We start from the raw sequence: 26,590 nt of genomic DNA on the forward strand, positions 1-26,590 counted from the left end.
GGCAGTCTCTGATCACCCTTACCCCAGGAGGACACTTGACCCCCAGCCTGGCCCCCCTTGTCTTCCTTCCTGGATGTCCCCTGGCCCACGGGCTGTGCTGTGCTTCGAAGGCATACTGTCTGAGGGTAGGAGGCCTGTGGCACTGCCCAGGACTTCTTTCAGGGCTAGGATGGCCCTGGCTTGCTTCAACCCCTCTCTACATGCTGGCAGCGCCACAGCCTGTCCACACCCCATGGATGTTGGCACCTCCAGGTCAGCTGTGGCAGAGAGGCCCCTTGCACTAGGAAGAGAGGCTATCATTGTCTCCTACCAGGGTGGTGTGGAAGAAAGCTGTTGTGTTTCGGGCGCTTTCCTGTTTGGTGTGAGGCTTGTTGGCCAGCTTGCTAGGAGCAGGGGTGGGTTTGGGGTAGACTTGATGGCATTTTCTCCTCCTCTGCCTCTTCCTCTGCCGACTGGGCTGTGGGAACTAGGAGGGCAGTGCCCCCGTGGGAACAGGAGGTGAGCCAGGGCAGGATGGGCTTGTGCTGCGCTCTGGGCCAGGCGTGTAGGAATAAGCTCTTTCCCCTTCCACATGCTGCTGTCCCCTCTTGGGGGACAGTCATGTGTGAAGGCTCGAGCCAGGCTGCCAGCATGGGGGTCAGCACAGAAATAGCCTTGGCTGCTGTGTGAGGGGAAGTGCGGGGCTTAGGGGGCCACGTCCACCCCTGCACCAGTGGCTCTCCCTGCAGAAACCTGCCCCATCCGCCCATCCCCTCCTAGTCCAGACTGCGTCTTCCTCATGGTCTGTGGTCTCCTTTTGATTTGTGTTGCCGATGGACACGTGTGTCCTGAGCGGTCTCTCCCTGACTCCAGCCTGGGTTTTACTTGCTTGGCAACTCCAGTTTTCCCTGCCTCTGATGCACAGTATGGAGGCTCCACGTGGACGTCCAAGGCTCCATGCAGCACTCCTGACTGTCTGAAGTCACGTTACAGAGCAGCTTTTCTCAGGTAGCTCCTGAGACGTTTGTTTTTTTTTTTTTTTTTTTTGAGACGGCGTCTCACTCTGTCACCCAGGCTGGAGGACAGTGGTGCAATCTCGGTTCACTGCAACCTCTGCCTCCCAGGTTTAAGCAATTCTCCTGCCTCAGCCTCCCAAGTAGCTGGGACTACAGGCACCCACCACCACGCCCGGCTAATTTTTTGTATTTTTAGTAGAGACGGGGTTTCACCCTGTTAGCCAGGATGGTCTCGATCTCCTGACCTTGTGATCCCCCCTGCTTGGCCTCCCAAAGTGCTGGGATTACAGGTGTGAGCCACCGCGTCCGGCCTTTCTTTTTTTTTTGAAACCTTCTCTGCCCCTGCTGCTACAGAGGTTGTATTCCAGGACTCTAGGGAGGCTTGGAACCTCCAGTGTTACTTTTCAGTGTTTGTATAGGGTCTCTTTTCTAGATCTGAAAACGCCATTAGCGGATGCCAGGACCCTGCATGAATATCCTGTCGCGCTTTCTTCCTTATCAGTAAAATGGGCAGGGGCAGATCTGAGGGGTGCCATTTGAGGAAGTTGAGGGGTTCTGAAGCCTGGTTATTCAGAGCTGGCTGGAGGGCTGCTCTTGGACTGGCTGTTCCCAGAACCCAGCTACTCCCTTCTTTGGGCAGGCCCTGTAAGAGTGCCCCTTCAGATCAACCTTCAGCTTGATGTGGGCGTGGTTCCTTTCTAGGTAGTGTTGCCAATCCCTACCTCGGGGGCTACTTGCTTCAAAAGCCATTTTTGGGGGTCTTGGAACTAAGTTCAAAGGCAGTGTGTTTGTTTCCTAAAATGCACATTTGTGTTTCCTTTATCATTTATTTATTTAGAGAGTCAGGGTCTCGCACTGTCACCCAGGCTGGAGTGCAGTGGCGCAATCATAGCTCCCTGTCGCCTTGAACTCCTGGCCCCAAGCAGTTCTCCCACCTCAGCCTCTCAAGTAGCTGAGGCCACAGGTACACCACCATGCCCAGATAATTTTGAAGATTTCTTTGAGACAGGGGGTCTTCTTATGTTGCCCAGGCTGGTCTCAAACTTCTGACCTCAAGTGATCCTCTCACCTAGGCCTCCCAAAGTGTTGGGCTGGGGTGGCTAAATTTTTTTTTTTTCTGCAACAGGACTGTGCTTTAGAGGGAGGCAGCCTTGAGTTCCAATCAAAGGACTCCTTGGTAGCGAGGGGTCCGGTGAGGCTGTGCACGTCTGTTCCGGCTCTGCCCTGCAGCGGCCTGTTGGCTGATGTTGGGGGATGCCTGGGAAGCACACACCAATGTTCATGTGAGGCCTGGCACTTAGAAGGTTCTCCGTGAACGGCTTCCTTCCCTCCCTCCCTCCCTCCCTCCTTCCTTCCTTCCTTCCTTCCTTCCTTCCTCTTTCCCTCTGTGGCCCCGGCTGCAATCTACTCAGCTCGCTACTGCCCGCGCCGCGGACTACCTGGGACTGCCGCCGCACGCCACCGCTGCCTGCTTTTTCTCGTTTGGCTGCAGGCGCGCGGTCGCCATGTTGGCCACGCTGCTCACCAGCTCCTGACACCGAGTGCTCTGCCCGCCTCAGCCTCCCGAGCCCCTGCCCGGCCACCGCCCCGTCTGGGACGTGGGGAGCGCCTCTGCCCGGCCGCCCCATCCGGGAAGAAGTGAGGAGCGCCTCGGCCCGGCCGCCCCGTCCGGGAAGAAGTGAGGAGCGCCTCTGCCCGGCCGCCCCGTCTGGGAAGTGAGGAGCACCTCTGCCCGGCCGCCCCGTCCGGGAAGTGAGGAGCGCCTCAGCCCGGCCGCCCCGTCCGGGAAGTGAGGAGCGCCTCCGCCCGGCCGCCCCGTCCGGGAAGAAGTGAGGAGCGCCTCCGCCCGGCCGCCCCGTCCGGGAAGAAGTGAGGAGCGCCTCCGCCCGGCCGCCCCGTCCGGGAAGAAGTGAGGAGCGCCTCTGCCCGGCCGCCCCGTCTGGGAGGTGAGAAGAACCTCTGCCCGGCCACCCTTCGTCTGGGAGGTGAGGAGCGCCTCTGCCCGGCCGCCGCGTCTGGGAAGTGAGGAGCGCCTCTGCCCGGCCGCCCCGTCTGGGAAGTGAGGAGTGCCTCTGCCCGGCCGCCCCGTCTGGGAAGTGAGGAGCGCCTCTGCCCAGCCGTCCGTCTGGGAAGTGAGGAGCGCCTCTGCCCGGCCACCCACCGTCTGGGAAGTGAGGAGCGCCTCTGCCCTGCCACCCACCGTCTGGGAAGTGAGGAGCGCCTCTGCCCGGCCACCCACCGTCTGGGAAGTGAGGAGCGCCTCTGCCCGGCCACCCACCGTCTGGGAAGTGAGGAGCGCCTCTGCCCGGCCACCCACCGTCTGGGAAGTGAGGAGCGCCTCTGCCCGGCCACCCACCGTCTGGGAAGTGAGGAGCGCCTCTGCCCGTCCACCCACCGTCTGGGAAGTGAGGAGCGCCTCTGCCCGGCCACCCACCGTCTGGGAAGTGAGGAGCGCCTCTGCCCGGCTACCCACCGTCTGGGAAGTGAGGAGCGCCTCTGCCCAGCCAACCCGTCTGGGAAGTGAGGAGCGCCTCTGCCCGGCCACCCATCGTCTGGGAAGTGAGGAGCGCCTCTGCCCGGCCACCCATCGTCTAGGAAGTGAGGAGCGCCTCTGCCCGGCCGCCCCGTCTGGGAAGTGAGGAGCGCCTCTGCCCGGCCACCCACCGTCTGGGAAGTGAGGAGCGCCTCTGCCCGGCCGCCCCGTCAGGGAAGTGAGGAGCGCCTCTGCCCGGCCACCCACCGTCTGGGAAGTGAGGAGAGCCTCTGCCCGGCCACCCCGTCTGGGAAGTGAGGAGCGCCTCTGCCCGGCCACCTATCGTCTGGGAGGTGAGGAGCGCCTCTGCCCGGCCACCCCGTCCGGGAAGAAGTGAGGAGCGCCTCTGCCTGGCCGCCCCGTCCGGGAAGAAGTGAGGAGCGCCTCTGCCCGGCCGCCCCGTCTGGGAAGTGAGGAGCACCTCTGCCCGGCCGCCCCGTCCGGGAAGAAGTGAGGAGCGCCTCTGCCCGGCCGCCCCATCCGGGAAGAAGTGAGGAGCGCCTCTGCCCGGCCGCCCCGTCCGGGAAGAAGTGAGGAGCGCCTCTGCCCGGCCGCCCCGTCCGGGAAGAAGTGAGGAGGGCCTCTGCCCGGCCGCCCCATCCGGGAAGAAGTGAAGAGCGCCTCTGCCCGGCCGCCCCGGCTGGGAAGTGAGGAGCGCCTCTGCCCGGCCGCCCCGTCCGGGAAGAAGTGAGGAGCGCCTCTGCCCTGCCGCCCCATCCGGGAAGAAGTGAGGAGCGCCTCTGCCCAGCCGCCCTGTCTGGGAAGTGAGGAGCGCCTCTGCCCGGCCGCCCCGTCTGGGAAGTGAGGAGCGCCTCTGCCCGGCCGCCCCGTCTGGGAAGTGAGGAGCGCCTCTGCCCGGCCACCCACCGTCTGGGAAGTGAGGAGCGCCTCTGCCCGGCCACCCCGTCTGGGAAGTGAGGAGCGCCTCTGCCCGGCCACCTCATCTGTGAAATGAGGAGCGCCTCTGCCCGGCCACCTATCGTCTGGGAGGTGAGGAGCGCCTCTGCCCGGCTGCCCCGTCCGGGAAGAAGTGAGGAGCGCCTCTGCCCGGCCGCCCCGTCCGGGAAGAAGTGAGGAGCGCCTCTGCCCGGCCGCCCCGTCCGGGAAGAAGTGAGGAGCGCCTCTGCCCGGCCGCCCCGTCTGGGAAGTGAGGAGCGCCTCTGCCCGGCCGCCCCGTCCGGGAAGAAGTGAGGAGCACCTCTGCCCGGCCGCCCCGTCCGGGAAGAAGTGAGGAGCGCCTCTGCCCGGCCGCCCCGTCTGGGAAGTGAGGAGCGCCTCGGCCCGGCCGCCCCGTCTGGGAAGTGAGGAGCACCTCTGCCCGGCCACCCATCGTCTGGGAAGTGAGGAGCGCCTCTGCCCGGCCACCCACCGTCTGGGAAGTGAGGGGCGCCTCTGCCCGGCCACCCATCGTCTGGGAAGTGAGGAGCGCCTCTGCCCGGCCGCCCCGTCTGGGAAGTGAGGAGCGCCTCTGCCCGGCCGCCCCGTGTCTGGGAAGAAGTGAGGAGCGCCTCTGCCCGGCCGCTCCGTCTGGGAGGTCTACAATGGAGGCCAGAAGCAATGTGAGGGCTGGACGTGGTGGCTCACGCCTGTGGTCCCGGCACTCTGGGGGGCGAGGCGGGTTGATCACTTCGGGCTAGGAGTTCGAGACCAGTCTGGCCAACTTGGCGAAACATGAAAAATACAACAGACAAACCAACCAACCAACTCAGTGACAACAAAACAGGTCTACCCTGGAGTCATACTCTAATTTTTTCTATTTTCCTCCCTTTCTGATCCTTTAACCCACTTTCTTTTTCTTCCTCTTCCTTCTCCCTCTTCTTTGTCAAATAGAGGATTGAGTTATTATCACTGATCCACATAAAGTCCCTCTCTACCTTATTTTAACTCCCACCCCCCATTTCTATTCCCCGACTTCCCATGTGTAACCTTCCTAATATGTTTGATACGCATCTTTTTTTTTGTATGTATTTTTAGAAAATGCTTATTGTTTTTGTGTGCAAAAAAAAATTAAAAAAAAAACCAAAAAACATAAAAAAAAAAGAAGGTTCTCCGTGAACGAGTCTCTTTCCCTTCCCTCGCATTTTATTCCACGGTTTGCCTAGAGTCTTCTGACAAAGCCGGCCATTCGGTGTCTGTGCCTGGTGTCCGTGCCCCAGTGCGGTCCCCTTCCCCTCAGTTCACCCTCGGGTGGCTGCCGGGCTTGGCGTGTGGTCAGGAGAGCAGGTCCCCGGCCTAGCCTAGGCACTCTGTGCGGCAGATATCTCGTGACACAGCTGCTGCGGAAGCCCCGGGGGTCTTCTGGGAGTCCCGAGAGTGCCCTGCCCTGGCTGTCTTGGACTCACGTGAATGCAGACACAGCGTGGGTTTCTCCCTGTTCGCTGCAGCCTCCACCTCGAGTTCTCTGGCTGGCTGAGTTTACTCTGAAGGGAGCTGTGGGGAAGAATTCACACATGGGGCTCTCCTGTCACCTGGGGTTTTTCAGTGCCACTTGTTTAACAGTCTTAGCTTCTGGGGCAGCTGAGAGCGTAGCGTGGGTGCCAGGAGCCGCCAGCCGAGTGGGCTGCCCAGTAGGCAGGGGCTGTGAGCTCTTCCATGGATGAGGCCCTGGCAGCCCCAGAAAACTGCCTCCTGAGTCCAGACCTCCCTTCTTCTCGCCCTCCCAGGGCTGACGTCCCCCTTGGTGCAGCCGTCATTGTGATTTTCGACCTCATGGGTCATTTCTCAGCTGTAAATTGCATAAGCTACTGAGAAAGGGCAGCGGATGCTGTCTGGAGTGCAGCTGAAGGCTGCTCCCTCCCACCTCCTTGCCCCTGCCAGTCTCCTCTCCATTCTAGGAGCACCCTGCTCCCATCATGGGTGGGTGGGCCGGGCAGTCACCCTCTCTGCATCCCCCTGGCTCTCTGGCCTCTTTCTGCCTGGGGGCATCTCCTTTCCTGCAGGCTCTCAGCTGTGGGCTCCTGGTGACTGGAAGGCAGGAACGAGCTCCCCCAGCCAGGGCCGAGCGGGTGGCGCTTTCTCTTGGCGATCAGAAGGCTGCCGCTCATTCTGGACCTCTTCCTGAGAGTGCTCTCCCGGGCATGCGGCTTGTGAGGAGTGGCTCCCACACCCCAGCCAGGTGCGCCCCTGGCCAGTGCCTGCCAGCCACCTCTGCCACTTCCAGTGAAGTCCAGGAGTCCACAGGTCCGGTGGGTGCCACGTGACCTTGGAGACCAAGGGCCCCTCACCAGACTCTCCCATGTGCTCTGGAGAGCGTGCTGGCTGTGCTCACTGGTGACAGGCACTGAGAAGCCACTTTGCCGTTGTCTGTGCTTTCCTGACAAGTGGATCTTGCCCCAGGGACCCGATCCAATTGTGAAGCTGCCCCAGATGCGGCCGTTTGTAGACATCAGTGTATGAGAGTGTGTGGGGGATACCTGTGCCCACGCAGGGGCCCTGCTCTGGGGTGCCCGCTGTTCTGGGAACCAACGGTAGGAGCTGTGCAGTGTGGCAGCCAGCTCTGTGGGCTCCTGTGGCCTCTGTGGTCTTGGTCATCTGCCCTTGTGTCCGGCACTGCAGACCATGTGTGCGGTCACCTGGGCAGGGCCCAGTCTGGAGCCAGAGGAAGGAGCTGTTTGGGGGCATCTCTCGGTTGACCTGGGGCTGCCTCATTTCTGTCTCCAGGGTGGGGCAGGGCCTAGGTAGGGATTCCATGCTTCTACATGGGGATGAGCAGTGCCACCTGAGGTGACAGTGTGCGTGGTGTGGCATCCAGGACATCCGGGTCAGGGCCAGGGCCTGGCTCCAGCCCTGTTAGACGAGCCTCGCGCCCATGTCTGGCTGCAGCCCAGGGCTGTCTGGATCTGTCCGCTTCTCCGCCTGCCTCCTCTGGGCTGCCAGCCTTCCCCTCCCTGTCCCTTCTCCACAGGCTCCGCAGGCTGGGCAGCCTCAGCTTTCTGTGCCTTGGCCGGAGTCCAGAGCTGAACCTCACCCACTCTCCGCACCCCACCTCACTGTGCTTTTGGTGAGTGGATTTAAAGCCTCCTCCCCAGCTCTCTTCTGCACATGCCTCTCTCCAGCCATCCAGAGCCCTCCTCCTCTTTGTTGCCTGAGCCCCTCACCCCTCAGGCCTCCCTCATCTCAGGCCTTTCCCCTTCCCTGGTCGCCTCTTTCCGCAGCCTGTCAGGATTTGGACATTCAAATGCTGAGACCCTGGGCTTACTGGCCCCAGGTCCAGGCTGTGGGGGGCTTGCCGTGAGCAGAGGGCGTGTGACCTGAGCTCAGAGGGGAGCCTGCCTGGAGCGCCCCCAGCACGCTATGCCTTGAGCTCCCCAGGAGCAGCACTCTGGCCTGATGGCCCCACCTGGGCTGTGGGGGACCTGGGATGGAACCCAGGACGCCCTATGATGCCACATTTTCTCCCTCAGGGCGCTGGGGGCTGCCGGGGTGTCGTCGCCTGGCTGCGTGGTACTGCCTGGAGCAGGCATCCATCCGCTCATAGAAGGATCTGCAGGAGAGCAGGGTGTCAGATGCTGGCTCTTCAAAGTCAGGTGCCCAGGAGCCAGCAGGTCGTGCCTGTTGGGAGTCATGGGGGTCCAGGCCTGGGGACAAAAAGCAGGGCCCCCACAACGCCAGGCAGGACACTGTAGTTCGAGGGCCTGTGGACCTGTGAGGCCACATCTTCACCTTGGGCTGACCCCGGGGGCTGACCATCAGGCCTTCCTCCCTCTGGTGGCGCCTGAGGCCCCTAGCCTGGGTGGGCTGGAGGAGGACGTGTGTAATCCATGGAACAGGCCTTCCTAGCTGAGGTTTGATGGGACCCCAGCCCGGCGATGTGTGAGCTGTGTATCTGTGCACTGGGTAGGGCTGGGGCTTCAGCGTCTGGCAGCAGCCCTGGGGGATCTCCAGAGCAGCCCCCTTACGTACAGTTGTCTGGCACCCTCATCTCTGTCCGTTACCACAATTGCAGCTAGTGATGGATGCTCAGTTTCATCGGAATCGTCCGGTGCAGGATCAGGCACGAGGAAGGCAGCAAGTATGAACAGATGGCTGGGCTGAGGGTTGACCGTAGGCACAGAGAGACGGTGGTGGTTCTGGCTGGGCATGGAGGGGTGCAGGATTCCTTCCTTCGTCCCCTGGCCTCCCATCTCCATGGCAGGCGCAGTGAGGTGGGAGGCAAATCGAAGGAGGTAGAAGTAGATGAGAGGTAGCAGTGCAGCCACAGGAGGCGGCTGTGGTGTGCAGATGTGCACTTGCAGGGTGGCAGGGCGGGAGGCAAGCCTGGAGGGACGCGAAGAGCTGTAGACCCGACGCTCACTGCCTAGCTGGCCGCCCTGCCGCGGGCCCTTTTCAACTGGCCAGATCCCACGTTCAACAGACAGGGCATGTGGCTGGCTCTCCCCCAGTCCGTTCCCTTGGCACAGGTGCCACAAGTCCCGAGGTCTGCTTCCCCAGATGCCGCCATGGCCAGTGCTGGGGCTGTGGTTCCCTTCTAATTGAGTGCGCGTTTAGTGCTGGCATCCGCCCTAGTGTGGGCGACTGAGCCCTGGCAAGCACCGGAGCAGAGTGTTTCATGCAGACGTCACACCTGGCTGGAGAGATTCTGCCCCCCTGAGGATTCCCTGGCACCCTGGGTGTTAGCATCGCCCTGGATGTCACTGTGCAACTGCAGGGCACGGGCATGGACTGAGAATGTGGGTGAGAAGGGGAGACAGGTTTCGTTCGCTTGCCCTCCACTCACCCAGCACCTCTCTGCTTTGAGGGCTGCTTTCTTGCTCTGATGCTGACTTGGCATTTCTTCTGTTCATTTAGCAAATAGTGACTGCCTGCTGTCCCCCTGTTCCGGGTGTCAGGAGTATAGTGGACACAAGACCCCTGCCCTTAGAGGCCTTACATTGTAACAGGAGTGCTGGACAGATGTGCCTGTCTGTCGCGGACTGAGGAGCCCCAGGTAGGGCGGCCAGAGACAGAAGAAACGAGTGGCTGACCGGAACATGGGATGTCTGAGGAGGAGCGCCCCAGCCACAGCAAAGGACAGGTGGCCTGCCTCGCGGTGCCAATGTGCTGGGTACCCAGGCTGCAGAGGAGACTCGAGGGACCAGAGCAAGGGGAAGTGGGGAGGGCACAGAGGCAGCGTGGGGAGCACTCAGGCTCATTCGCTGGACGGCGCAGGGGTCGTGAGGGGCTTTGAGCAGCAGGGGGTGGGATCAGAGCTGACTTGCCAGGATCACACAGTCACGTGGAGAGTGGATTGGAGGGTGGGGGCAAGGGGGCCTGCCTGAGGCCATGGTAGTGGCACAGGAGGCCCGTGGGGGTGTGCGGGTGAGGGATGTAGGGGGAAGAGACACCTCCTGGCGTGTTTTGTGGGCAGAGCCGTGAGTACCTGCTGATGGATGGATGTGGGGTCTGAGAGGGGTCCAGGGAGGACTCCCGCATTCCTCTGAGGCAGTGGGAGGGTGGAGCAAGTCTCTCTGGAGTTGCAGAGGACACCCGAGGAGCCAGTTCTGGAGGGAATGCCTCAAGTCTGAGATGCCCATTAGTCTAATGGGGACAACGGGCAGGCACTGGGCCAGGAGCCCAGAGAGGAGTTGCTTTTCTTTTAAACCTTTAAACCTTTACTGCAGTCTGCTTGACATACTGTGAACCGCCTGTGTTTAAAGGGTGCAGCTTGACAAGTGTGGACATATGCATGTCTATCCCTGAAGCCACGGCCACAGCCAGGGAGAGGAACACACCCATCATCCTGGGGTTCCGGTTTCCTCCTGCCTCTCTGTGACACTTCTCTCCCCCACTTCCTCGCTCCCAACCACTGACAAGCTTCTGTCATTGTGGTCACACCTTTATGTTTCTTGGAATTTCCCGTGAACGGAATCACAGTGTGAACCTGATGTTCACCTGGCCTCTGTCACTCAGCACACTTGCTGTAGGAGTCTTCCGTGTTCCGCGTGTCTCCCAGGCCACTCCTGTCTGTGGCTGAGGCGCACTCCATGGATGCTGAGGCCACAGTGCATCACCTCCCCACGGTGGGGGTGCAGGTCCTCTCCTTTCTGACCAGCACGCTTGCAGCTGCTGTGAACATTCATGTGCGGGTCTCATAGAAATGTGTGCTTTCCATGAAGTAGCTGAGAGTGCAGTGCCCAGACTGTAGGTGGGTATAGGCTTAACGCTTGTAGAAGCTGCCCAATTGCATTTTAAAGCAGTTCCAGTTCCACCATTTTGCATCCCCACCAGCAGCCTCAGGGCTCTGCTTCTTGGCACAGTGGCGGGCATGTGGCAGGCATGTGGCATGCTCATCCCATGGTCATCCCGCAGGCACGTGATGTGGCCGTCCCGTGGTCATCCCGCAGGCGTGTGGCATGCTCATCTGTGGTCATCCCGCAGGCGCGTGGCGTGGCCGTCCCGTGGTCATCCCGCAGGCGTGTGGCATGCTCATCCGTGGTCATCCCGCGGGCACATGGCCTGGCCATCCTGTGGTCATCCCGCAGGCACATGGCCTGGCCATCCTGTGGTCATCCCGCAGGCACATGGCCTGGCCATCCTGTGGTCATCCCGCAGGCACATGGCCTGGCCATCCTGTGGTCATCCCGCAGGCGTGTGGCATGCTCATCTGTGGTCATCCCACGGGCACGTGGCCTGGCCATCCCGTGGTGGCAGCCGTCCCTTGCGTGGCTGCAGCATCCTGTGCTTGTGTTTGGCGTTTTGCTGATGGCTAGTGATGTTGAGCATCTTTTCATGTGCTGCATTCGGCTAATCATATCTCTTCTTTGGTGAAGTTTCTGTTCAGTCTTTTGCCCATTTTTTATTGGGTGACTTGCCTTCTTGTTATTGAGTTGCAAGAGGCCATTATCTATTTTAGATAGAAGTCCTTTATCAGATCTATGTGTTTAAAAAGTGTTTTCCAGCCTGTGGCTTGTCCTCGTTAGATGGCCTGAGCTCAGGCATGTGCTGTTCATTTTCAGTCCTTTTCTGCTCTGGTTTCCTCTGCAGAGTTGCTGCTGCTGTGTCTTTGAATTCAACCACCTTGACTTTGCAGCGGCCCACATGGTGCTTATCTCAGACATCTTCATGCCCACATCTAGAAGTCCCGTTTGGATTTTAAGAAAAATCTCCTTTATCTCTGTTTACCATGTCTCATGTTTCTTCTAGCTTTCTGGATGGATGGGATACAGTTAGCGTGACTTAAAATGTCATCTACTAATTCTGCCATTCGGCCATTTATGGGACTTTTCCTGTGGATCAATTTGACTCCTAGGAAGGGATTATTTTCCTTTCTTCCCTGAACATGTGGTGATCTTTGATTAGAAGCAAAACATTGTGAACTCTTGGTTTTGTGCTGATGCACACACAGGCACACATGCACATGCATACACACACACGTGCACACATGCACATGACTTTTGTGAGCCAGCAGTGCTGTGCGTGCACCCTTGCTGAGAAGAGCTCACATCCTCGAGCCACACGTGACCGTAGAGCTCTTCCGTTGCGGCCCTGTGATGCCCCCACCACGGCTGTGACGCTGGGATGGAGCATAAATCGCTAAGCTCAGGTAGCTCTGCTGTTCAGAGGAGCCGGCAGAACCGATGGAAAACTGTTGTTGGGAAAAGACTAGTTGGGGTGTTCACAGGGCAGCTTCTCTCTGGAGAAATTCTGTGCGTTTCTTTGATAGAGGTTGGATTCATGAACTGATTTTAAAAGAAGGGTGAGTGATTTTGGTGGGTACGTGTGTTCAAAGCCGTGTGTTCAGGCTCACACCCAACTCAGCTGTAATTTTCCCGCATCACCCAGATGATTTTGAAGGAAATTCTATCTGTGACTATTCTGTATGTCTGTAAAGGAGAGGGATTCTTTTCCTTAAACATAAGATGTCTCATTATCATACCAAAAGTAGTGATTTCTTCATAACATTGAGTATCCAGCCTTTATGTTTGTCTGGTGTCTCATGACTTGTTTTTAGTGTTGAATGTGGATTCAAATAAGGTCCATGCATTGCACTTGAATGACAGATTTTGAAACTCTTTAACTTTATATTTTGAAATCATTATAAATTCATAAGAAGTTGCAAAAATAGCACAAATTCCAGGGCCACCCTCAGCTAGCCCCTACAGGGACAGCACCTTACACACTGGAGCACAACATTGGACCAGAGGTGACGGCCACAGGTGCCGAGTGGTCTCTGGATCCACTCCACCCTTCCTGTTTTTTTTCCCGTCCACTTACTTTGTTAATGGAGCCTGCCTGCTCTTCCTGTGATGTCTCCCAGGGTCTGAATTTTGCTAATTGCATGCTTTGGTATTGTTTAGAACAGTCTTTTTATTTCCTGTAAATTGGCAGCTAGATTTAGACCTTGATTGCATTCTCATTCTTCTTTGGAGGCCAGTTGGCTCCGCTGGTGGCTGTGTTCCACCACAGGAGGTGCATAATATCTGGTTGTCTTTTTGTGTTGTTTGCAGCTACTGCTGACCTCTGCCTAGAACCTTCCTCTCTGTATAAGGCCAGTAATCCCATCCCGAGGCCCCCACCCTATTTCATGACTTCATTTAACCCTGATTACCTGCAATGGCGCCATCCCCAAATAGCATCACAACACTGGGGGTACGGGCTTCAACCCGTGAATTTGTGGGAGTTCCATCCATGACAATAGCCTTTTGATTTAAAGTGTTACTGGCGTCTAATGGAAATACAATTTTCTTTCCTTTGTATGCAAACTAACCTTTATCAAAGGACTTTCTGTTTGTCATAAGTCTAGTAATATTACTAGAACGCCTTGGTGTGGGTTGGTCTGAGGTGACATGTGCCTTTTCCATATGTAGTTGCAAGTCTTTTTTTCCTTTAATTTTGTCTGCCGCTTTCTCTTAAATGCTTTCTCTTTCCTCCTTTGTAGAAACTTTTAGTTTTTCAGAAGTTGACATATAATTTACAAACAATGAAATGCACGGATCTCAAGTATTCAGTTAGGTAAGTTTTGATGAATATGAATTCCCCTGTAGCCCACACCCCTGTCAAGATGCAAAATATTTCCGTCTTCCCAGAAAACACCACCACATGCCTTACCAGTCATTCCTCACTGTTTGCCTGCCACCTCCCCTCCCAACAGGCAGCCACTGTTCTGATTTATTTTCATCAAGGACTAATTGGGCCTCTTCTAGAACATCAGATACATGGAATCAGATGGTCCCCGCTCTTGTCTCTGGCGTTTTTCCCCTGACATCACATCTGTGGGGCTTAGCTGTGCGTTGCATCTTAGTGGTGGTTTTATGCTTTGGGTTGCTGAGTAGTGTTTTGTTGTATGAATATACTGTCGTTTGTTGGACTGTTCTTCTGTTCGTGGACTTTGGGTTGTTTCTAGTTTCTGGCTATTGTGAACACTGCTTCTGTGAACGTTCTTGTAGGAGCCTTTATGTGGATGTGTGTTTTTGTTTCTCTTGGGTCAGTACTTAGCCATGGAATTAAGGAATCCTACATGCATATTTAACTTTCTAAGAAACTGCTAGCCCTTTTCCTCAGTAGTTGTGGCTTTTTCCTCAGTAGTTGTGGCTTTTTCCTCAGTAGTTCCTCGCCCTGCCAGCAGCGCATCAGTCTCCTGGTTCCTGCCTTCTCCGTGCCTTGGGTGTTCTCAGTCTGTGCAGGTTTAGCCATTCTGGAGGGCATGGCATTTGCTCTTGTACTTATCGGCCATTATTTGTCTTCTTATGTAAAATGTCTGTTCCAGTCTTTTGCCCTTTTTAAACAACTCAACAGTTGTCTCTTTTATTGTTGAACTGTAGACCTGCTTTCTATAGTTTAGCTAGAAGTCTTTTGTTGGATATATGCCATCCGTGGCTTGCCTATTCATTTTTCTTAACAGTATATTGAATAGAAGTGTGTGTATGATTAAATTTTGGTGAAACGTATTTTGTCACTTTTTGGTTAGTGCTTTTTACATTCTAGGAAATCTTTGCCTACTTTGAGCTTGGCACAGATACTCTCCGTGTTTTATTGTAGAAGCATTTTAGTTTTGCTTTTATGTCTGGGTTTCTGATCTGTCTTGGCGTGAGGTAGGGATTGAAGGTTTCTTTTTCTTCAGAGATACTCAGTTTTCTCAGAACTATTTATTTAAAACATGTTCCTTTCCCCCTTAGATTGATTTTACACTTTTGTTGACGTCTAGTTGACCATGTAAGTGTAGGTCTAGTTCTGAACATTATTCTGTTTTATTTATGTTTATATCGGTGTTTAATACTGTAGCTTTAAGGTAAGTCTTGAAATTCATGTGAATCCTGCTACTTGGGTCTTCTTTTGCAAGAATGGTTGGATCCCTCAAAGTCCTTTTGCATTTCCACGTGGATTTAAGAATCCTCTTGTTAGGCCGGGTGTGACGGCTCACGCCTGTAATCCCAGCACTTTGGGAGGCCGAGGTGGGCAGATCACCTGAGGTCAGGAGTTCGAGACCAGCCTGGCCAACATGGTGCAACCCCGTCTCTACTAAAAATACCAAAAATTAGCCGGGCATGGTGGCAGGTGCCTGTAATCCCAGCTGCTCAGGAGGCTGAGACAGGAGAATCACTTGAACCTGGGAGGCAGAGGTTGCAGTGAGCCGAGATCGTGCCATTGCACTCTAGCCTGGGTAAGAAGAGTGAAACTCTGTCTCAAAACAAACAAACAAAAAAACAAACAAACAAAAACAAAAAAAAAGAATCTTCTTGTTAATTTCTTTTAAAAATAAGAAATTATTCCAGGATTTTGATAGGATTGTATTTAATTAAGAAAATTGACATCTTAACAATATTGAGTCTTCTAATCCATGGCCATGGTAAATTTTTTCATGTGTTTAGGTCTTTAATTTTTCTCAGCATTGTTTTGTGCTTTTCAGTGAGAGGTTTTGTACGTTTGTGTTAAGATTATTCCTAAATTTAAAAATTATATTGTAAATAGCAGTTTTATAAATTGTATTTTCCGTTTATTTGTTGCTGTTATATAGGAATAAAATTAATTTTCTTTATTGACCTTGTGCCCTGTGATGCCCCTAAATTTACTTATTAGTTCTAGCAGACTTGCCCCAGTTTCCTTAGACTTTTCTGTTTACATAACCATGTTACCTGCCAAACAAGATGACCTTTTTCTTTCTGGTATTTATGCCTTGTACACCTTTTTCTTGCCTCATTACAGTGGCCTCATTGTGCCACTCGTATAAGAGTGGCACTGAATAAGAGTGGTGAGAGTGAGAAGTGCTCGGAGCCCCTTCCTTATTCCTGATTTTAGGGGGAAAATCTTTACTCCATCAGCAGCATTTGATGTTAGCTTCAGAATTTTTATAGATGTCCTTTCTCAGCTGAGGATGGTCCCTTCTGTTCCTGGTTTGCTGAGAGTTTGCACACATGTTTTGCCATGTGCTGTGTCTGCATCTAATTGAGATGGCCATGTTTTTTTCTCCTTTCATTAATGTGGTGAATGACATTGATTTTCAGGTGTTAGCTAAGCTTACATTACTGGGTGAATCTCTCTTGGCTATGCTGTATTATCCTTTCAATACGTTGTTGAATTAGTTTGTTACTATTTTATTATGGAGTTTTGCATCCACATTCATGAAGGATATTGGGCTTTAATTTCCCTTTTCTAGGAATGCTGTTGTCTCACTTTGGCAGCAGCATTATGCTGGTCCTCCTCCTCTGTTTTCTGAAAGAGTATGTGTATGGTTGGTATTATTTCTTATTTATATCGTGTGTAGAGTTCATCCGTAAGCCACCTGCACCCACCATTTCCTTGTAGAAAGATTTTTAATTATAAATTCAGATTTTCTACTTCTTCGTATGTCAGTTTTCGTAGCTTGTGTTTGTGAAAAATTTGTCTGTTTCATCTACATTTTCTCTTGGCATTCGGTTCCTTACAGTGCCTTGTTACCCACTTAATATCTGTAGGATCTGTAGGAATGTCCCTTTCATTTCTGATATCGATAATTTATGCCCTCTTCCTCTCTTGGCTTTCTGTCTCTTTTCTGCTTAGTCTGCTTGGGAAATTGATTGATTTTTTTTTTTTTTTTAAGTTTTCCAGGCTTTGTGTTTAATTCTTCGTTATTTGTCTATTTTTCATTTCATAGACTTCTGTTATTTCCTTCCACTTTGCATTTAATATGCACTTCCTTTTTCTGGCTTCTGAAGGTGGATTGTATGTATGAATCACTCACCTTAAGCCTTCTCTCCTAATATGAACATTTATATATTTCTTCCTCAGCTCACCTTTAGCTGCATTCTACATGTTTTTATAAGTGATGTTTTTATTGTAATCTTCTCTTTAGCACTGTTTAATCTGATGTTCATTTCATCTCATGAAAATTTCATTTTCGATGTATTCTTCAGTTCCAGGAATTTTTGTTTATTATTTTGTGGAGTTTGTGATTTTTTCAGAGCCCTAATTGCTTTATTGATTATGTCCAACCTTTCCTCTAAATCTTTGGATATATTGGCCGGGCACAATGGCTCATGCCAGTAATCCCAGCACTTTTGGGAGGCCAAGGCGGACAGATTACTTTAGGTGAGGAGTTTGAGACCAGCGTAGCCAACAACATGGTGAAACCTCATCTCTACAAAAATACAAAAATTAGCTGGGCTTGGTGGTGTTCGCCTGTAATCCCAGCTGCTCTGGAGGCTGAGGCAGGAGAATCACTTGGGAGACAGAGGTTGCACTGAGCTGAGATTGCGCCACTGCACTCCAGCCTGGGCAACAGAGGAGACTGTCTAAATAAATAAATAAATCGTTGAATATATTTATTTCATTCTTTTAAAGTCTTTGTTACTTTCATTATCTTTGTTATCTCTAGGCCTGTTTCTGTTGACTTATTTTTCCTGGTTATGAGTTACATTTTTCTGCTTCACCTGTCTAGTAATTTTTTTGTACACTAGGTATTGTGGTAGCAATGTTGTTGAAAGTCTCAGTTCTGTTTTCCTCCCTTAAAGAGTAGTGTGGTTTGTTCTGGCAGGCAGTTAATTTGCTGTTGGTTAGTTAGGATCCGTTTGAGGCTTGTTTTTAAGCTTTATTATGCCAGGTCCAGAGAACCCCTCACTCTGGGCTATTGTAGCCCAGTCCCCATGGCACAGCCGTTGTGGAATCTCTGTTAAATCTATTCGCCCAAGGTGTCTCCAGTCTGGGTGTGGGAACACGTCTGTCTCTTGCCCCGTGTGACCTCCAGAACTTCTCTTCCTCATGCTTCCCAGAGCTATTCTCTGCCAGGTCTTGCAGATGTTCTCTCTGACACCCTCAGCTATTTGTCCAGAGGCTTCCTTGGATCCCTGTTGATATTTTTAGAGTCCCTTCTCTGTGCAGCTCCGTCCTGACTGCCTCCTCATCCTGCAGATTTCAACAGCTCAGCAGCTTGAGACTTCCATTCCTGCCACCTCAGCTTCTCCAGACTGCAGGCCCCGTGTGGTTTCACCATCCCCACCTACAGCCCAGGAGGTTCCCACTCTCATCCCCTGTGCGCAGGGGCCACCGTCCTGCACGGTGGTATCCTGGGTCTGAAGCCAGGCTCTTCATATATTCTACCCAGTTTGTAGTTGTTGACAGTGGAGGTGAGGTCCAGTGTCAGTTACTCTGTCATGAGTGGAAGCAGAAATCTCTTCTTTCCTTTATTATTTTAAGAAATTCTTCCTTCCCATCTTCTACTTGGACATCATGGTGGTTTTTGTGTTCTTTCTAATTTAGACTTCATTTCAAAAATGGTTTATCCTCTCATTCCTGATTCTTATTTTGCCTCTTTTTTCAAATATTTTCTTTTTCTTTTCTTTTTTTTTTTTCTTTTTTGAGACGAAGTCTCGCTCTTGTCCCCCAGGCTGGAGTGCAATGGCGCAGTCTTGGCTCACTGCAACCTCCACCTCCCGGGTTCAAGCGATTCTTCTGCCTCAGCCTCCCAAGTAGCTGCGATTACAAGCGCCTGCCACCACGCCCAGCTAATTTTTGTATTTTTAGCAGAGACGGAGTTTCACCTTGTTGGCCAGGCTGGTCTTGAATTCCTGACCTCAGGTGATCCGCCTGCCTCGGCCTCCCAAAGTGCTGGGATCACAGGCATGAGCCACTGCGCCTGGCCTCAAATATTTTCTTAAATTGCATTGTTTCCCTGACTGTCTTATTGGGTTGTAGTCTTCATCTGTGTTATGTATCTTCATCTGTGTTGTGTCTTCATCTTTGTTGTGTGTCTTCATCTGTGTTGTGTGTCTTCGTCTGTGTTGTGTCTTCATCTGTGTTGTGTCTTCATCTGTGTGTCTTCATCTGTGTTATGTGTGTGTCTTCGCGTGTGTTGTGCTCTTCATCTGTGTTGTGTCTTCACCTGTGTTGTGTGTCTTCACCTGTGTTATGTGTGTGTCTTCGTCTGTGTTGTGTCTTCGTCTGTGTTGTGTGTCTTCACCTGTGTTATGTGTGTGTCTTCTTCTGTGTTGTGTGTCTTCTTCTGTGTTGTGTGTCTCCGTCTGTGTTGTGTGTCTCCGTCTGTGTTGTGTGTCTCCGTCTGTGTTGTGTGTCTCCGCCTGTGTTATGTGTATGTCTTTGTCTGTGTTGTGTGTCTTCGTCTGTGTTGTGTGTCTTCGTCTGTGTTGTGTGACTTCGTCGGTGTTATGTGTGTGTCTTTCTGGGATGTTTTGTCAGTGGGAGAGTGTTACTCTCCTCTTTATTCTTTTTGATTTTCATTGGACTCAACCGTGAAACTTTCTTGCTTGCTTTTAAGTGACCCCACTTTCCTTGTGCCTTTGTGAGGGTGCCGGGGGCATTGCTTTGCTGCTTCCGTAGCTTTTGAGCTCCTTCTTCTGTTGTTTTCACAAAGTGATTAAAAACACGAAGCTCTCCAGGAGTCTCCTTGTTGGAGGGGAGGCTACAGACGAGCAAGTGGAGGGGCCAGTGTGGTCCAGGCAGTGATGGCTGCAGGGGTGGGCTGGAGACCTCAGGGGAACCCCTGCTTAGCTTAGTATAGATACAAATGTCAACATGTAGGTGGAGATTGAGGTGTATGAGTGCATGTGTGTACGCACATGTGCCTCCATGTTCTTCCAGCTGAGAGGGCCTGGAAGCAGTGACACCCACTAGCAACGAGCCCATCCAGTGCTCTGATCTTAGTGTTTTTGTTTTTCGTTTGTGTAGACCCAGGCTGGAGTGAGGTGGTGTAGTCATGGTTCACTGCAGCCACCAACCTCCTGGGCTCAAGTGATCCTCTCACTTCAGCTCCTCAGTAGTTGAAACAACAGGTACATGCCACCATGCCCAGATAATTTAAAAAAAAATTGTTTTAGAAATGGGGGTCTTGCTGTGTTGCCCAGGCTGATCTGAAACTCCTGGCGTCAAGCAATTCACTTACCTGGGCCTCTCAAAGTGCTCTTGAGATTCCGGATGTGAATCAACGTGCCTGACCGGGTCTCAGTTTTTAATTCATTCATTACTTTTTTGAGGCAGGGTCTTGCTGTGTCACCCAGGCTGGAGTGCAGTGGTGTGATTATGGGTCACGGCAGCCTCAATCTCCTGGGCTCAAGTGATCCTTCTGCCTCAGCCTCCCATGTAGCTGGGAACACAGACACACACCACCACGCCTGGCTAATTTTTACATTTTTTGTAGAGATGGGGTCTCCCTTTATTGCCTGGGCTGGTCTCAAACTCTTGGGCTCAAGTGATGGTCCCTTCTTGGCCTCCCAAAATACTGGGATTACAGGCATGAGCCACCATGCCTGGCCAGTTTTTTTTTTTTTTATTTTTTTATTTTTTTTGAGACAGTTCCGCTCTGTTGCCCAGGCTGGAGTGCAGTTGCGCGATCTCGGCTCACTGCAAACTCTGCCTCCTGGGTTCACGCCATTCTCCTGCCTCAGCCTCTCGAGTAGCTGGGACTACAGGCGCCCGCCACCACGCCCGGCTAATTTTTTTTGTATTTTTAGTAGAGATGGGGTTTCACCATGTTAGCCAGGATGGTCTCGATCTCCTGACCTTGTGATCTGCCCATCGTGGCCTCCCAAATTGCTGGGATTACAGGCGTGAGCCACCATGCCTGGCTGCCTGGCCAGTTTTTAATATTCTCCAATGAAAAGAACCAGGGCTCCTTGGAGAAGGGGCTGATTCCCGGGCTGCGGCAGGGAATGCAGGAGGAGGCTGGAGCACCCTGCAGTGCCAGACCCCATCTCTACAAAAAATGTAAAAATTAGCCAGGCGTGGTGGTGTGTGTCTGTGTTCCCAGCTACATGGGAGGCTGAGGCAGAAGGATCACTTGAGCCCAGGAGATTGAGGCTGCCGTGACCCATAATCACACCACTGCACTCCAGCCTGGGTGACACAGCAAGACCCTGCCTCAAAAAAGTAATGAAGGACGTGCCCCAAAATGAAAAGTCTATTGATGGGGGTGCATCGGGGACCCAGCAGCTGACGGCAGGAGCTCCCCAGGGCCAAGGACGGACAGTGTGATTCACAAAACAAAGTAGTGTTGTGTTCTAGCTCAGAGTGCAGCCTCAATAGCCAGGACTTCATCCCAATATAAACAAATGGCTGAATATATAAATGAGTGACTGAGAAGAGGCCGCTCTCTGGTGCCGAACTTCCAGTAATTTCCGTAGCTACTCCTCCGTCAGGGTGGTAAGGGGTGGTCCCCGCCCCTTCAGTGTGGGCTGCGGGCAGCAGCTTCGTTCGAGAGCACAGTGCGGGACGCGGAATACAAGAGCGTCTTTGCATGGGGAGGCCTGACAGTCACAACCTCAGCCAGGAGATCGGGAGCACCTCCCGCGATGAGCCGTGCTGACAGGACGGGCCGTGGGCATGGGGCGATGAGGGGGACATTTCCCTCTGTGCTCTTCCTACCCACACCCACAGCCCAGCCTCATCGTGAGGAGAGCAGCGGACGGATCCAGACATCCGAGTCAAGTGTGGACCTTGCTGCGTCAACATGGATTTGTTCATTGTTAACAAACAGACCATCCTAGTGTAAGGGTTAGCAATAGGAAGAGTGAGTGTGGGGCCATGGGGATTCTGTGTTTGCAGCTTCTTTGTAAATCTAACACTTTTCTAAAACTAAAAGCTTGTTAAAGGTAAAATAACCTCTGACACAGACACATGGCCCGTGCCCCTGCCCCGTCCCGCCTTGGTTGCGACCGCTCCCCCCTGTGTGGTGCCTCTGCCCCGCTCCTGTGCTCTCTGTTCCTGGCCAGCTCCTGGCCCTGGAGGTGCTTTTGCTCTTCCTTTTCTGGGGTGGCGGGGCCAGGCCACACTGGCACCCGTCACTGGCCTGCGGGCCTCTGTGGCAGCTCCCCGTGGAGTCTGCAGAGCCTGCTCCGGGTCTGCTCCTCTTCCCAGTGCTGTGTCTGTAGCTCATTGTCTGTGGGTTCCACCTGCCCCTCACCCTCCCCCACTCCTGCCCCACTCCCTAAGTTTTGATCAATAGGAATACCTGCTCCCTGCACGTGTCCCCCAGTGAACAAACACAGATGAATGTGGACGTTCCTCCGGTGCCAGCCCAGCCCTCTTGGGACAGTGGCACAAGCCACAGAGCTGCCGTGTGCTGACCAGACCCACTGGGCACACTTGGCATGCTCCCCCCACCCTACCCAGCACCTTGTCCTGTTTCCCCGCCCCCATGCCACCCTCACCACTGCCTTGCCTGGTTGCCTGGCTTCTTGTGCCCGAAGCCTCCACCATCCCCAGCTTCCCTTGTGCTCTGCCCTCCAACCCCCAGCAGCTCATTCTCCCTGTCATGGGCCTCTGCGCGGCCTCCTCTGTCCAGGCCATGCCTCCCGAGAGTGGGCAGGTCTGCGTCATGCACCTCCTGGTCCCAGCCCTGCTATTCACGGGGGCCTCCCCAGGTCTGGAGCCCGCTGTTCCTGTGGCTCCCTTTGCCACTTGGGTGACCTGCCAGCACCTGTGTCTCCACTGTTGATGGAGCCCCCGAGGGCAGACCGGCAGCCGTGAGCACGGTGCCTGGGTGCGTGTGGCACCACAGGGCTGTGGGATGGCCTTGCCAGGGCAGAGGAAGGCCTGTGGGCGCATGGACTTCCTGAGCCTCACCGGGCTGTTTGTTCTATAGAGACCAGTTCCGCACCGCTCAGAGCGTGGCTTAGGGACTGGCCTAGTGGGGAAAATGCAGCCTGTTGGGCCTGCTGCTGCTGCTGCTGCTGCTGCTTAGGGAGGCGGGGGCCAGCCTGGGGCCGTCCGCCTCTGCTGTGGCTCCTGGAGAGTGTGTCTGTGCTGGGTCGGTGTGCTGTCTCCCTGTGTGCCCAGGCTGTGTGTGTGCGTGCAGTCCAGACACCACAACCCCCATGGGGGCTGGTATTCATAGGGGTGAGCCTGCCCTGGCTGCTTTCCTGATGGCTGTGTGCTCCCCGCAGCAGCTGGTACCGCGGGCTGTATCCTGACTCCTGCAGGGCTTCACACCGACAGAGGTGCTGGGACAGCTTCTGAGGGGCAGTGGCTGGAGATGCTGGGGTCTCTTGATTGGCAGGAAGCACAGGAAGTATGGCTCCCATGCGGGTGGGGGGTGCTCCTGATGACCCCGTGTTGTCAGGGGGCTGTCACTGCCAGTGGGGTCCACACTGACTCAGGATGAGAGAGCATTGCCCTCTCAGGTGTTTGCATTTTCGGGATGTGGTGGTCTCCTGTGTGCAGACCAGCCAGAAGGAAGGCCAGCGCTGTGCCGCTCTATGCGCCCCCATGGGGAGCTGCTCTGGGCATTTCTGTTGGGCTGGGTGCCCTGTGGCCCTGGCTGGCAGCAGCCTCAGCCCAGCACCATGCAGGCACTGCAGAAGCTGGTCGGCCCCTTCTCTCTTCAGGGCCTTCCAGCAGGAAAGCCACTTTGAGTGCCTCCAGCTGTGTACACACTGCAGGGCAGGGCGGCCCATCTGTCCGTCTGTCTGTCCCCAGCCCGAGCACTGACTGGGCTGGGCTGGGCTGGACAAGGGTGAGGGGAGTGCCATCGACCTGGAGCTCATCAGCAGAGCTGCTGCCTGTGTTCAGAAGGGCTTTCCTGGGGGCTTGGCACCAGAGGACCTTGAGGTGGACCCCAGGACCTCTCTGATGGGTCCTTCTTGCAGGCCAAGGATGGCCCTTTCCCCTCCCTTCTGGTCCCACCCCCACCGCCTTTTCTGACAGCCATGCCACTTTGAAAAGGCCGATTCAGATGCTCCCTTATTTAACCAGCCTTGGCCAGCCCTTGCCTCTGGAAAGGGAGCAGCTGTTTTTCTCTGCCAGGCGTCCCATTGGCCAGGGAGTGAGGGTGGAGGGCCAAGAGGCTGGAGGGCCCGGCAGCAGGCATTTGCGAGTGCTGGCCAGCCGGCACCCCGCCCCGCTTCTCCTCCCCACCTCCCCTCCCCACCTCCCCGTCGCCCACATCATGCTGGGAGACCACTGCAGTCTCCCTGAAGACCAAGCCCTGCCTAGCCAGTCCCCACAAACTGGACTCTGCTGCAAAATGGTGCTTCAGGCCGTCAGCAAAGTGCTCAGGTAACACCTGCTGGCCTGGCTGGGGAAGGGGTGTGTAGCACATCTGTCTGCCCTGTTCTGGCCCCCAGGAGGTCAGGTTGGGGAGGCGGCGGACTGTGTCCATGGCTGCCCTCCCAGTGTGGCCAGTGGCTGTGCAGCAAGCTGTGCTGGGCCACCTGCAAGCTGTCCAGGGCAGAGGCGGCTGTGCAGTCCAGGCCAGCCTGGCGTGTTTGCTCTGGAGCCCTGCCGAGTGGGGCTTTCCTTAGCCGCCTGCACTTCCTGTTGCTCTGTGGGAGAGGAGCGAGTCTTGATGTCCTCGACCTTCAGGGTTGACCCCACCTTGCCAGCACAGGAGCCTGCCTTGTCCTCCCGCAGCCTGCAGGGTGTGGTTCCTCAGCAGCCAGCAGGCATGCCTGTCTTTGTCCCAGCCCGCGGCTGTTTGTGCCCTGGGCAGGGGCTTCAGTCACCCAGGCAGAGGTGACCCGGAGTCTGTCCTTGTGTGGCTTTGTCCAGAGAAGTGGCATGGGGCTCCCGGGTGCCTATTTTTGTGCTGGCTGCCATAGGGATGTTGCCGGAAAATCCATTTTTGAGACTTTTCTCACCTGTACTTTCTCTGACCTGCTGCAGGGGTGCCTCCCTGCCCACACCACTCAGCCGGGTGTGTGCAGGGGCGTGTGTGGGAGTGTGAGCCCATGTGTGTGGGAGCGTGCACTCGTGTGTGGGCATGAGGGGCCAGGGGAGTGGGGCAGGCACAGCCAGCTGCAGCAGTGAGCGCGTCCTCCCGGGTGGGGTTGCCTGGTGGGGGTGTGAGGCGACTGTGGCCTGCTGGACGTGCCCTCCAGGGGCTGGGGGCTGCGGCACCCGTGTGCATCTCTGTGCCTCTGCCTGTCCCTGGGCACCCAGCTCCATCTTTCTCTTCATAGGCTCCTTCCCTGTCTCCCGATCACCGGTGCATTCAGCAGGGAGGGCTCCCCAAGTAGACACAAGGGTGCCTGCCGGTGACCCTGCCGAAGATATCCTATCTGAAGGTGAAACTGTGAGGTTTTGGAAACGTGTGGGCAAGTTGGCAGTACTCGTGAGTTCAAATCAGGAAAACGGTGCCTGACATCAGTGGCGTGAGGGGACTGGCGTGTGTGTGTGTGTGTGTGTGTGTGTGTGTGTGTGTGTGCTTGTGCCAGTGTGTGCTTGTGTGTCTGAGGCCGAATGTTGAAGGCAGCTCCACAGAGGCAGGCCTGGAGCCCAGCCAGGCCCTAAGGAAGACGGGCGGAGTCCCTTCCCTGGGGCTCAGGAAGGTTTCAGAGGAAGCGATGAGGAAGCCACCTTGGCTGGGAGCTGGACGCATGGAGGGGCCGAGGTGCAGTGGAGCATGGCAGCCACGTGGGGCTGAGGTTCTAGGACAGCAGCAGCACCTGCCTGTTTGGACGTTTGGTCTGGGATGTCTGCAGGCGTTCCTCGTCCCATCTTGGCTTTTTCCTTCTCAATGGGCCTCTCTGCAGAGGGCACAGTAGGCTGGTGAAAGCTCGCTTTGTCTGGGGCTGCTGACCTGTTTGGTGGGGGCAGACAATTAAATTCAGAGGAGAAGAAGCCACACTCCACAGCTTCCAGCTGGCCGAAGCCTGTGGGCAGTGCAGGCTGTGCTGAGAGATGGACAGGGGCTCCGGGGGGCCTTCCCACCCCTCGGCCTGAGGCCCTGTGACAGAAGTGGGATCAGCACCCAGGGAGAACTCGGGTTAGAACACAGTGTTAGAAATGCAGTTTTCAGGGCACCCCCCAACACCCAGAAGGCCACATCAGATATGTAGGGGTGGGGGTGGTGCCAAGCACCCCAGCATGTGGTGCCCTCCCTGCATCTTGGGGTGACAGGAGGCACCCATGGCGTGTACCCCGGGCAGCAAGGTGTGCTGAGCCCTGGGCTCTTACTGGGTGGCTGCTGGGGACTCTGTCTGGCCGGGTCTTGGGGAAAGGGGTCACTGGGAGCCTTGACTTTCAGGCTCTGGGTGGACCAACCAGCACTGACATTCACCGGAACCAAGGAGCGTGAGGGGCCCGGTGCAGTCGGCTGAGTGCGGTCCAAGGACCACGCCCTCCTCAGAGGCGGTGCCTGCGGGCCTTTCTCTCTCCTGCACCCCACACTCCGCCTCGTCACCATATTTTCCAGGCCTGGGCTTGGGGACTTGCATTTCTGGGCCCCTCGTGCCTGCCCCACCCCTTGGCGTTGACCTGTGGTGAGAAGTGCCAGACGAGGGCCACCTCCTGCTGCTGCCCACCCACCTCAGGGTCTACAGGCTCGACTTCCATAGCAAGTGTGCTCTGGGCGAGTGGGGGTCTCTGAGCCTGGAGCACCCCATTCCTGTGGGCTGTGGGGCCTGGCTAGGATTCCATCCCTGTGATAATGAAGTTGACGCTCGTGGCACAGGTGCGGGGCACTCAGTTGTGCTGTCCTCATCCCTCAGGGCGGACGAGGAGTGGGCAGCTCCCAGCCTACTCCCCAGCTCCTCCTGCCTGTGAAGCAGTGTGCACCTGCTGTGGGCAGGGTGAGGCCCCCTGTGTGTTGACTGTGTGGTTGTCTGCGTTTTCCACGGGAGCCCAGCAGCTCTGATGCCTCCCTATGCTCCTTCCCTTGCCCACCAAATTTGTGTCCAGCAGGGATTGCCTCACTTCTCAGTAGGGATCGGTTATGTGCTGG

General features: G+C 55.1%; 1 protein-coding gene across 4 annotated transcripts in view; it reads left to right on the plus strand.

Annotated features, from left to right (window-relative positions):
- The window catches only part of MOB2 (MOB kinase activator 2), a 72,055-nt gene that overhangs the window by 31,525 nt on the left and 13,940 nt on the right, over positions 1-26,590 (plus strand). Inside the window, exon 1 of one of the 4 annotated variants that reach the window (XM_003281332.4) lies at positions 23,569-23,925. The exons of 2 other annotated variants lie outside the window; for them this stretch is intronic. In XM_003281332.4, the coding sequence (XP_003281380.2) occupies positions 23,603-23,925 (323 nt within the window). In that variant the 5' untranslated portion in view covers positions 23,569-23,602. Of the gene's footprint in view, positions 1-23,568; positions 23,926-26,590 lie in introns of those variants that run through there. One more of the 4 variants, XM_030811520.1, reaches the window with a different exon arrangement.

This window comes from Nomascus leucogenys, chromosome 4 (genome assembly GCF_006542625.1).
Source record: "Nomascus leucogenys isolate Asia chromosome 4, Asia_NLE_v1, whole genome shotgun sequence".
Lineage (NCBI taxonomy): Eukaryota > Metazoa > Chordata > Mammalia > Primates > Hylobatidae > Nomascus > Nomascus leucogenys.